This window comes from Pelophylax lessonae (genome assembly GCF_965119305.1).
Source record: "Pelophylax lessonae genome assembly, chromosome: 4".
NCBI lineage: Eukaryota > Metazoa > Chordata > Amphibia > Anura > Ranidae > Pelophylax > Pelophylax lessonae.
The window spans coordinates 342,795,538-342,808,819 of NC_138771.1; the positions used below are offsets into that span (position 1 = coordinate 342,795,538).

A 13,282-nucleotide genomic window follows, 5' to 3' on the forward strand; every position below is an offset into this window, starting at 1 on the left:
ATTTATTGCTTTTAATGTGCCCTAAAATTCACTTTAGTGTATTTTATACTAAAATTTTGTGTTTCATAAACTGTTGTGTTTATATTTTTGTAGAAAAAAAAATTGCATCTACTATTTTTTTATTCTCTAGGGTGTCTGCTTTCAGAAGATATATAATGTGAGGTTTTATATATTCTTCAGGCCTAAATGATTTTTTAAACGTGTGCAAAAAATGTAAATATGGCTCTGGAAGCAAAAGGGTTACAGCATATTTAAATCCCAAAACAAAAAATGTAATATATTGCAGCTTACAGTCCTTCAGTGTGGTGGCTGCATTCATTTCCTTTACTTTGTCTTTTTTCCCTCTATTTTTACCCAGTATCCCTGCCAATTACAAACATCCTGTCCCTTTTATGGCTACGTTAACTTATCTACTGTATTAACAGAGGCAGCCATGATTGTCACACAGGCTTCACTTTCAAATGTGTCTGCTTTTGCTTATCTGAAGTACATGGTAGTTAACAGAACTGTTATTAGCATTTTACACAATAACGATGAGGTTTTTTGTGTTCTTGTTTAGGCTCACAGGAAGTGACAAGGACACTGCATTTATAGCTGATTTAAAGGTTAAATCCACCCGAACACCTCAATCACTACATCTACAGGTATCCACGATGTAAGAGGACCTTAACATCTATAGCTTGGAAGAAAGAAGAGACAGAGGGGATATGATAGAAACTTTTAAATACATAGAGGGAATCAACTCGGTAAAGGAGGAGAGCATATTTAAAAGAAGAAAAACTACCACAAGAGGACACAGTTTAAAATTAGAGGGGCAAAGGTTTAAAAGTAATATGAGGAAGTATTACTTTACTGAGAGAGTAGTGGATACATGGAATAACCTTCCTGCAGAAGTGGTAGCTGCAAATACAGTGAAGGAGTTTAAGCATGCATGGGATAGGCATAAGGCTATCCTTCATATAAGATAGGGCCAGGGACTATTCATAGGATTCAGATATATTGGGCAGACTAGATGGGCCAAATGGTTCTTATCTGCCGACACATTCTATGTTTCTATGTTTCTATGTTTAACCTATCTAGCCCTGTAAAGAAGAAATCAGTATACATACCTTTTTTGAAGCTCCAGTGGCAGAAACTCTGCAGAGGACACAGCTGACAACAGCTGGGAAATGAATGGGAAGTGATGTCACTCATAAAGTTACTATGGGGCTTTAGTTGTCGGCTGCCTCCTCTACACCCGCCTCCACAGCAAAGCCACTGCTGACAGCTCAGCATGGGACCAGACCAGAAAAGGTATGTATACTGATTTCTTCTTTACAGGGCTAGATAGGTTAGTCTTAAATCGTGGATTCCTGTAGGTGTAGTAATTTTAGTGTTAGGGTGGACTTCCCCTTTAACAGGTATTTTCTGTACTTGCTGAAAAAATTATTATTAACGCAGTTATCACTTTGAAGGATAGCCTTATACAGATGTAGCGCTACCCCCTCAAAGGCCGCTGAATTTAACTGGTTCTTTTCCAGACAGTAAATAGGCCACCAGTCACCCAAGCAGGGATTGTCTTTTTGTGATTTATTGCTTGCATAGCTTGCAACAGATGAGGCTTAAGGGCATGGAATACAGAGGACCCTTTTATCTTTGTAAAGAGTACAGTCTTTGTACAGTCGGAACTCTCACAGCTGGGGACCATGAGGTTGCTTCAGAACAGTCTAAAGCCTCACAGCTGGGGACCATGAGGCACGTCTCTGGCATTTGGTTACCCTGCACAACACCACAACTATAGGGGACTAGTGAAATTCTAGGGTGCTGCACAGTCAAAGGAGGTCAATCAAGTCTTTACTCACAAGCCCTAAGGGAAGCTGCCTTCTTGCAGCTTCCTCCTAACACGGTCCAGTGAATGAAACTCTCCTTCCAGATCCAATCACCCTGTAAATAATCCTACATCCAGTTCCAGGTTAGTCCTAGGTCTCCAACCCTGCCACAGCCAAGACACAGCAGGACAGCAACTCAATCCAAATGTGCTTCAGAGGCAAGTATCACCTTGAAGCTCTTGGAAACCTTTCCTGTTGGGGAAAGGAACAGTCTCCTCAAGGGGTCCAGGCTATTTACCCCCTCCCAGACCACATTTTGGGCACACCTCCCCAGAAATAGGCCAGAGCATAGTAAACATTCAGGCCAGTTTCTTTGAATTTCCTGCCCTACACTCTGGAAGCTTCTTCCAGAGGCAGAGGCAAACAATCAAACTCCCAGCGTATGAAACCACGAGCAGACCGGATCAAATGATCATTGCTTCCCTGAATGAAGAAGGAGCCACAAGCTATATTTACCTAGTATGCTATACTAGGAGGGTGCCACACATTTCAACAGATTTCTCTATGCACAATGTGGATTGATGAATCTCCCATTGCGGCTATTGTATTTTGACATTAAAATACCCTGATTGGATGCAGGTGTTGGTTCTGCTGCTAATTTTTCTATTTGGCTCCCTTGATTTTTTTTATTTGAGGGATGTCAGGTGGGAGGAAGCCCACAGGACCACCCACTGATCAGATTTCTGTTAGTTGATCAGAAACTAGTTATATTTCTCTCCAAGTATGACCAGCTTATGGAATAGTAAACTGCAATATATATATATATATATATATATATATATATATATATATATATATATATATTCTTTTTTTTTTATGGGGGGGGGGGGTGTATTAAAATTAAAGCTTGCAAAATCTGGTGCAGCTCTGCTTGGTAGCCAATCAGGGTCTAACTTCAACTTGTTCAGTTAAGCTTTGTCAAAAACCTGGAAGCTGATTGGTTTCTATGCAGAGCTGCACCATATTTTGCACTGTCAAGTTTTAGTAAATCAACCCCTTTACATACAGAGTAAGGTATTAAGGCACAATTCCTGAGAGTTCTTTGTCTGTGTCTTGCTGTGAAATGTCATCTGACCGTGAGGAAACTGACTTCCTTCCTTAGACTTCTCATTGCACTCCATAAAACTCATGACCAAAGGAAAAGCCTATTTTACCAGCTAAGCCTGTCCCAAGACTGGGTCAGTGCTATGTTTGCAATTTTTCAGAGTGGGCATTTTTTGGAATAGCAATGCAGGCACAAACAGGCAATGAACATATTTATTTAATGGAAAATATTAAATATATATATAACCTACTTCATATTTTCTGTAAACAAAATCAATGCAAGTAAAAAGCACTCACCTTTCCAAAGCTCCCCTTCCCGATGGCACGAAGAATTTCAAAGTGATAAAAATTCACTGCAAATCAAAAATATATTTTGTTATAAATTATTCTGTAGATGCACTTTTCAATAACAAAAAATAAAATAATCTCAAGTACACTTGACACACTGTGAAATAACAACACTTTAGTGTAAGTTGGTAAATGAAAATCACATACAGGGGCTTCTTGATTTATGGGGGCTTGGGTTAAAACTTTTTAAAATAAGGAGTATGTGATTCCCAGCCTGGTTAAGTTATACACTATGCAAATGCAGCAGAAGAAAGTGGTGCCAAATGGTGATGGATAAGGTGCGGATCCACAGATTTCAGCACTGCAAAGTGTAGTAGGAGAATGGAGGCTACAACATTGACACAGGAAACACAAACTAAGCCAGTTCTATACGTATTTTAAAGAAAAAGCTAAAAAATTGAGGAGAAAGTTTAAATCATGAAAAAATAAAGGGTCCTATAAAGCTCTTGTATTACAAAAAGTTAAAGCATAACTCTGCAAAGTTTGAAAATTATTACTTGCAGTGGGACAGCATCTGCACTGCATAATTAACTGCTCATTTAGTCTAGAGGAGAGGAGAAACACTATTACTTACCTGGTCCTCAGCATCATCACATTCAATGCAGGGCTATGGACTTTGCATTGGTCTTGATTATGTTAACATCCAAGTGTTGTGGAAATTGCATATTACATATTTCTTTATTTAATATAGTGGCTCACCAATGCATTGTAATCTCTGGTCAAGAAGCCATATAAGGTCATACCTTTCTTTTGTAAAGGCTTGAAATGCAGTTTGGATAAAAGCCTAACCTCCCCCCCCCCCCTTCAAAGGTGACAATGGATAAGCAAGCCTTTTTCTCCTCAGGACAAAGGGTGTTGGTTTGGGGAGATGGTCTATTCTAAATACTTCTGGCCAAAGCTGCAAGAAACTCAGTCTCACAGAAACATCCATGAACCAAGAAGCTGATCCTGACTCCCCTGTGCCATGTGCGTGAAAGCAAACAGGACTCCATGGCTGCAAACTTCTTTTAGTTAAGTATCTATCTTTATCTGTATCTGTATCTGCCAGTCTTGTATTATTGTAATAGTTTTTGTATGTACAGATTGCTTTTGCATAGTAAAAGCACATTTATATACACCACAAAGGTCTAAGTTTCCTTGTTTGTACCGCAAAGTAACCTTGCTAGAAACACAAGCAACACACCAAGACAGCTGGAGTGCAGGGTAGAAGATACTGCAGGGACTGGTCTAGCAGCCCAGAGGAACAGAGGATTGAGTAGGTATATTTTTAAATCTCCTAGATCTAAACAAGCAAGTACCCTTTTCAGTTTGAGTGCAGCCCCACTGTAAGGAACAAACAATGTAGCTGCTGACTTTTACTGTTAGGGCACTTACCTGGCTCTTGAGTGCTGGCACCTCCATCCTGGCTAAGGGAAACTGGCAGTGAAACCTTGGGCTTCACAGCCGCTTTCCTACTGTGCAATGTGAATAGGCTAGCTGCAGGCAGGGGGCCACAGCAAAGTGAGCTGGAAGTGGGAGCAGGTACCTGTCAAAACCAGGCTCCCATTCCCCCCCAAGAAAAAAGTGCCAAATGTGGCAGCAGAGTGGGGGAGGAGGCAGACAAGTAGAGCTTTCCCTTTAATGTGTGTGGCTTAATGTCTATATCACATTATAGCATTCAGTACAAGTCCCATTCTAAGTACAGTACAATAAGTATGCTATACACACAGCATCTCCTGTGTATGGCAGGTTTCCTAAATAATACAGATAAGGGGTAAGCAGTGCTAAAATTAGCCTCTTGGAATATAACTAAAGCATTTACCATTATTTCCAATGGAAAAACATTGTTTGAAGCTGTAGGCAAACTAAATACACAGTTGAAATATACTGTATACTCTGTATGGGAGTTGTATAAATACATATTCTATATAGTAAATGTATAAAACCTTGCTATTTACAGTCCACAGGTCTGAACAAGAGAAGTCACCCAATTTCCCCATTCACTCTAGTATTCAGATGGCCACAATGTCTTCACTCTACTGATAGGATGCATTCATTGTTACTCTGAAAATTTCCCACCAAGTTCCTTTGATGTTTCAACTGACATTTGATAAGCTGAGTGGTACCATCAAGGCCAACACTTACTGCTGATTTGGCCAAAACACAAGCTGTGTATGAATAGCCGTACTTTAACTTACAGAACCTGCATAGCCAAGAACACCAAGTACCTTAACATTTAGAGTGTCATCTATGAACACCTGTTATCAGTTACACATATAGATAGGCCAATAGCATAGTCTAGTAATGGATAAATACATACATCATCACATTAGGATAGCGTAGGTCAGGGTGCCCAATCTTTTGAAGAGTGAGGACGACTTGAGTGATTTTGTAACTGGTCACGGGCCACAATGAACTATGGGGTTTTACCGCCCTCCAACCTGCAAATGTAAAGAAGCCCTTATGGTCCTGTGCCCTCTATAAGGCTGTTTCACACTGATGCACTGCGGTTTACCCACACTGCAGGTGCAACACAGTGCACCTGCATGTTAGCTGCATTTTGCCATAGACATCTATTATATCTTTTCATGTGTGATGTGTCCATCAATGAACATCAGAGAAATTTTTTGTGGTAAGTCAAAAATCCCATTTTCTCTTTTGTTCATTGACAGACACAGCTCCTGATCTTCTTGACCATTGGGATGTCCTAATGCAGTGTTAAACATAAGGGGTGGGAACAGTGAAAAATAAATTCCCAAGGCTAAATATAGCCAACCAGGTAAACAGGAGCTCAACCAAAAACAACTAGAGCTCACCCGAAAAACAAAATACACCCTCAAAGAGGACCAGATCCTCTAAACAGCAGCCTGCAAAAACCGTGCGGCCAAAGGAAGCGTCCACAGATGCCAACACATCAATTTTATAGAACTTTGTGAAAGCGCCTTGCAAACCTGCGTCACTGATGCCTAATGACGGAAATCCCAGGAGGCACTGAGCGCCCGAGTAGAATGCGCCTTGACAGGGAAAGGAGGAACCTGACCCTGGATGGAATAGACCTGCACCACCGTCTGTCTGATCCATCTGAAAATGGTCTCCGAGAAAATGGACAACCCTTTCCGAGGCCAATCCGTGAGCACAAATAGTGAGTCTGACTTCCTAAAAGACTCCGTAGCTGCCAGGTACACCCTTATTGCCCGGTCCACATCCAGGGCATGCAAAGCAATTTCCTTCAGATGTGTTGGCCTGGGACACAGGGAAGGCAACACAATGTCTGCATTCAAATGCAAAACAGAGACAACCTAAGAAAGGAACAATGGACAGGGGTGAAGAACCACCTAATCACTGTGAACCACTAGTAAAGTGAACGTCAGGATAACGCCGCCAATTCTGACACCCTGCGCGCAGAGGTAAAAGCAACCAAAAAGGCCACCTTCTGGGACAGCCTAAACAGGGAAATCTCTCGAAGATTCTCAAAAAGAGGCTTCTGGAGGACTGAGAGCACCAAATTGAGGTCCCAAGGTGGCAACAGGGACCACACTGGAGGTGTCAAGTGCCTAACTTCCTGAAGAAAGGTACGCACCAGGGAGTATGTGGCCAAAGGCCGTTGAAATAGGACCGCTAAGGTCAATACCTCACCCTTGATAGTACTCAAGGCCAGTTTTCTGCTCAACCCACCCAGTGAAGGAAGGTCAAGATCCGAGCCACCGAATAAGAGCGAGGATGAACCCCAAGAGACTTACACCACGCAATGTATGTCTTCCACGCACTACGGTAGATCTTCCTAGAAGTAGGTTTCCTAGCTTTTAACAGCATTGGAAACACAGACTCACGACTGTAAAGCAGAATGGAAGATTGTTCCTTGGGACAGCATATCCTCGCTGAGAGGAAGCTTCCAGAGAACGTCGGTGACCAGCCGCACCAGATCAGCATACCAAGCCCGGCGAGGCCAGTCCGGGGCCACTAAGATTACCGGAAACCCTTCTGTCTCGATCCTGCATAGAAGTCTAGGGAAGGTGAAAATTAGATGATACTGACCACACTGGACCACCAATGCATCTGTGGTGTCCACCAGAGTATTCTGTGACCAAGCCACAAACCTCTACACCTTTCTGTTGAGCCAGGAAGCCAACAGATCCACCTCAAGGATGGCCCACCAGAGATACAACTGATGAAACACCTCCGGATAAAGGGACCACTGCCCTTGGTCCAACACCTGCTGACTGAGGTAATCGCCTGCCAGTTTTCCACCCCGGGAATGTATACAGCAGAGAGGGCTGGAATGAACTGTTCTGCCCACCTTAGAATGCACGGCTGTGGCATTATCTGATTGAATACGCACTGGACATCACTGAAGAAGATCCCTCCAATGTTCCAGGCACCCAGTCTGCTCGCTCAGAGTTCCAAGACATTGATGAGTAGTTTGGACTCTTCCAGTGCCCAGATCCCCTGAGCAGAATATTTGCAGAGGACGCCTCCCCAACCGGACAGGCTGGCACTCTCCAATACAAGGGAAGGAACCAGAGACTGCATATTCTTTTCCCATTTTGCCAGAAGCTCCCTTGCAGAGACCTCGTATGGAATTGTGCAAACGGAATTGCCTCGAAGGTAGACACCATCAGGCCCAGCACCCACATGCAAGTTCAGAGGGATAACCATCTGCTGGATAGCAGGAGGCGAATTTTAGCCTGTAGTTTCTGGAGTTTGTCCAGAGGAAGGAGCACTCTGGCTAAGGCTGCGTCTAGAGTCAAACTCAGTTCAGCTTGTGGACGGAACCAGAGGAGAATTCTGAAAATTCAGAATTCAGCCAAACTCCCTCAAGCTCGTATGGTGATTTCCAAGTTTTCCACCAGAGCAGTAGGATACTTCGCTCGCAGAAGGAGGACGTCCAAGTAGCCTAGTACCCAGTAGATCCCCCATTGGCATAACATTACAAGCACCGAGGCCAACACTTTCGTGATGACCCAAGGAGCAAAGGCAAGACCAAAACGTAATGCCACAAACTGATAATGCTCCTCTCCCACGGCAAAGTGGATGAAGCGCTGGAGACTGACACATATTGCAATGTGAAGGTAAGCGATGAAGGCAAGAAAATCCCCCTGATGCAGGGAAGAAACCAACGTGCGAACGGACTCCATTCTGAACTTCTGTACCCACACAAAGCAGTTCAGCGCCTTGAGGTCCAGAATTGGACGCACCTGCCTCCCTTCCCTGGGACTGTAAACAGGTGTGAGTAAAACCCCTTAAAATGTTCCAAAGTAGGAACCAGGACCACCAGGAGAGTCCCGTGTCGGAAGGAAGAACCTTACCGGAAGGAAAGAATGAAGTTTGATCTTGTAGCTGGACCGAATAACCTTGTGGACCCACTTTTTTTTGTACCAGGGGAGTCCACGGATCCGGGAACCAGCGAAGACATCCCCCCACTCCAGATACGGGTTAGGGTGCCCCTTCCTGCTTTAGTGGCCTTGTCTGCGGGGGTCTGGAGAAGCCCGCACTTTACTTGCCAGACCAAGTTCGCTTGAATCCTCCAGAGTATGAGGGACGAAACAACTTCCTGTGAGCCGAGAAGGAGGGCCCACGTCTACAACGAGGGTCCTTGCCCTCAGTAGCCTGCGGAAGAAAGGTACTGTTCCTCCCTGTGAGATCTTTAATTATGTCATTCGGGGTTGTACCAAACAGGCAATCCCCTCTAAAGGAGAGATCAGTCAAGGCCTTGTTAGAAGTCTGGTCCGCAGACCAGTATTTGAGCCAAAAGGCATGCCAAAGGACCACTGTCGAAACAGAGAGCCGAGCCACTAGGGGAGCCACATCCAAAGAGGCATCACAGATAAACTGCAGCTCCTTGACCAGCTGGTCCACCAGCTCAGCAAAGGCAGGGGGGAGTTACTCCCCCTCCAGGTTCACGGTGTTAAAGCTTAGCCAACTTGGTCAGAGTCTGCGACACCAGGGCAATGGTAAATATCGGCCTCAGTGCTGAACCAGCCAGGGTGTACAAATTGCGGGCCACAGCCTCCGCCCTCCTGTCAGCGGGGTCCTGAAAGGCCGGGGACTCTTCAACCGGAATCATGGTTGCCTTGTTCAATCTGGAAACCGGGGGGTTCAACACTGGTGGAACAGTCCACTTCTTAAGAAGGGACTCCTCATAGGGGTATGGCCTAGCAACTCGCTTAGGGACCTCAAGGGGACGCTTTGGTCGTCCCCACTCTTCAGTGACAATACTGTCAAAATAGGAGGGGAAAGGGAACTCCTTTACCGCTCTGGATGGCTTGTGAGTGCCAAAGGGAATCTGCACCTCTTTCGCAGCCGCAGCTGCATCCTCCAACTTAAAGTCTCAAGCACAGATACCATCAGCGCATCCACCAGTGCCTTTTCATGCACAGTTGCAGAAGCGGAGGAATCATCCTCACTATCTGAGGATTCAGGGCGCATGGTTGCAGACCCAGCAGGGTGACCAACATCCACAGCGGCCGAATCAGGTTCAGGATCTGAGGAGACAGATGATGCAGGGGAAGGTGGGGGGCACTTTTGTGCCAGCCCGTTGCCCAAAAACCACTTCCACCCGTGACACAAGGGGCTCCAGAACCGCTGTCAGTGCATCGATGGATGGATGCGACCCAGAGGGCCCCGCAGCCCCAGAGAGGGGATCAGGTGGGGAGATGTGCTCCAAAGACTCCATGAGTCACCAGGGGGACCCCACAAAAAAGTGTAAAACACTGCTAAGGGACAACCCCCACCGCTCTAGCAGCACCACCCAGTTGCAAGTCACAGAGCACCAATCGATCCTCAGCAGAGAGGGAGAGGACCCCACCAGATTCACCACCCGGCAGAAACCAGGCACTACAGCCACCAGCAATCTGCACTGCACAAGCGATGATCAGGAAACAAAAGGATCCAGGAGTCAGCACCAGGGGATGTGGAGGGACTCCCACAGCTCACAGCCCAGACGGCTCCATTGTCATAACCACCGCTATTTTCAATGGAAAACCACCACAAAATGTCTGCCGGACTACACAAACATGGCTGCCGTGCATTGAAGCACAAAGGCTACAAGAAAATGGTGGCACCACGAGGCTCGCAGCGACCCATGAGGAATCCCTAGGCCTCAAGGATAGACCTAGGCAGGACGGGGGGCCCTGGCAAGAGCCCCCCACCAGTTACAACATCCCCCGCATAGATGATTTTCCAGTCACCGGCGGCGCACCCCCCTGCCCCCATGGCCAGCATAGCGCCCTGCCCCCACCCCAGGAGGTGGCCAGGCCACCCACACAGTCCCAGCCTAAGTGGAGAGGGGGGAAAGGATGGGGGGACAGATTAGGGAGGATGCCTGATGGTAAGGAGGGGAACCTGGGGGTCCGAACATCCCAAGGAGGGGCCCATGTCCACCCCAAAACCCTCCAGGGGGAGAGGGGGGACAGCTACTTATCATACCAGGAACCAGGCAGGCATCGCTCCAGACAAAACCCCTTGGAATGGGGGGGGCTGTCGGCCAGGAGGAACGTTGCGACTCGGGCTGAGACTCGGTCGTATGCGACCTCACGTGGCATTTAACTCGTAGATGAGCCCCTATCCAGTGGGGCTATGTCTCGGCCGACCAAGCGAGGAGCTGATGTCTGCGCGCTCTCGCTGGCCAGACTGGGGTGACCACTGGGTCTAGGTAATTCAGCCCGTCGCCAGTCCGGCAGTTGATTGTAGATCTCACAGGAACAAACCAGGAGAACAATTTATATCTAAAAATAAATAATTGCCAGGACCAGAGATCCCAGCAAGAAACCAGGTCTTTACTTCTGACTAGGCAGAAAAAAAACCTATAGCAGAGAGAGGGAGTATACCCCTTGGCACTGCCCATAGACGTAGCCAGACTTTTTTTTATGCCTAGTGTCCTACTCCTGTAGGGGACAGTATAACCCAATGGTCAAGAAGATTAGGAGCTGTGTCCGTCAATGAACGAAAGAGAAAATTTAATTTCTATTCATTAAATTATTACTTTTATTTTTCATCTCCAGGAGCAAAAATAAAGGACCGCATTTTTCTCAACAGTGTGCCTGAAAAAAATATCTGTATTTTCCACAATAATCAGCCAAATGTACTGTTTCATTAGGGTTTAGCTGAAAATATGACCAACAAGACAGCAGGTTGCTGTGGGCAACAGGTAATTTCCATTCATTCATTCTGATAAATGACTTGGTGACTTCAAATAAAATCTTCTTCTTTAGAACACATCATCACTAATGAATTTGACCCCAGCAATGTTAAACATTGCTATGACAGTTCTAGATATTCCACAGCTAATTTTTCACAGTCACTGGCTACTTCCAATCAATTTTACAGAAGAAGACAGAAACCGCATGCAATATAATTTTAATTCAAATGTCATGCACACGTTCAACAGTGTATCTCAAAGATGACAGTGACAACTTCAATGTGACAGCAGGCCAGATGTTATTATTACTCACCATTGGGATGATTCATACTGCTATTTACTATATATGTTTTACTACTAACCACTGCTGCTACTACTACTACTTCTACTACTAATAGTTAAGCTTATAAAAATCAATAACACATTTAAAAAAGATGTAGTGCTAAGGTTTTTAGAAGCTCCAACATGTCTTTCACAGACATATGTGGCAAAAGAGCTATAGGCTAGAAGGCTAGATTGGACTTCTTGTCTTAGATTTTGACTCCACTACCTACACTGTTAACAGGAATTTCACTTGTGGAAGTGTTATTTGGGGTCATGTTGCACAGAAGCAAGAGAATGATTATGCATTTTTGTACTGGTAGTGCCCATATGTCACATCTCTGTTTTTGGCTAGTATAGAGATAATTAAACAAGAGAATACAGCACTTCATCCATGAAATAAACAATAAAAACTCTGGAAGGGTTAGTTCAGTCTTTTGTACTACCATTCAGATGTTTTCTGTTTTTAATCTTGCAAAAAGCGTGGAGGAGGAACACGTGACGGTGGAAAAATTGGAGAATGGGTAGGAGGGGTGGAAGGGGTTTCAGCTTGCTCAGAGATTGGCTTTTAAAAACCTGCAGGTTCAACCAAACTAATTTAAAAGTTGGCTTATTTTAAAGTAAAGTTATTTTAAAGTAAAGTTAACCTAAAAAAAAACAAGCCTTCAGGTTTAAGTCATAATGTACTTAAATGTATGCACTGCATACTAGCACAATATATTATACTTACCTTTAGAACAGATCCCTCCAGCAGCACCCTGCCACCGCTGACAAGAGTTCTATCTTCACCTGGTTTTCTTCCGGGTTTGCGAGCTCCAGCCGTCTGATTGGCAGGAGTCACGATAACTTCATTCCCGTGCATGGACGGGTATGCTGTTCCTTTAGAGCCCATGCGCCAGTGATGTCATAAGCTGCTGCTGCCTGGAATATCTCTTAAATGATGCACGTTTAGGAGATATTAATTTTACCTGCAGGTAAGCTTTATTCAGAGGCGTAGCTAGAACATTCAGTGCCCTGTTGCAAGAAACCATGGAGGGGCCCTTCCCTTCAAGCCTGGGGCTCTTCCCACTGATCCTGGGGCCCTTTACTCCCGTTGTGGGGCCATTTATTACAGTCCCGCAGCGGGACCCTTTCACAAGTTCTGCAGTGGGCCCCCTTCCTGGCATCTTGGGGCCTCCCCACGGTGGTAGAATGCCAGGGCCTGGTCATAAGTGTGACCTTTGCGATCCTGGAAGTTCACCCACTGGTGTCAGTAGTTTTTATTTTTTGGCATTTTAATTGTATTATTTTTTATCATTTTTTTTTTTTTTTTTTACAGTGTCACTGACTATGACTCTGTCTATTCAGAAAAGGAAATGACATATTTTACAAGGAAGGAAGGATGTATATTTTATTTTTTATTTAAATATTGTTTTTTCTCTTTTTTTGTTTTTGTTGTTTTTGTCGTTGTTACTATTTATGTAAATATGTATGGTATAGTTTGAAGTAAGCAAAAAAATAAACAGATTTATAAGAAAAAAATAAAAAAAAAACATAATTTACCTACTCCTTCCTGGTTCTCTATTGTGACACATCCCCTGCAGCA

The 13,282-nt window shown here is 44.7% G+C and overlaps 1 protein-coding gene across 3 annotated transcripts in view; it reads right to left on the reverse strand.

Annotated features, from left to right (window-relative positions):
* The window catches only part of STK32A (serine/threonine kinase 32A), a 312,631-nt gene that overhangs the window by 220,224 nt on the left and 79,125 nt on the right, over positions 1-13,282 (reverse strand). For all 3 annotated transcript variants that reach the window (XM_082252874.1, XM_082252876.1, XM_082252875.1), the window contains exon 3: positions 3,210-3,265. In XM_082252874.1, the coding sequence (XP_082109000.1) occupies positions 3,210-3,265 (56 nt within the window). The remainder of the gene's footprint in view (positions 1-3,209; positions 3,266-13,282) is intronic.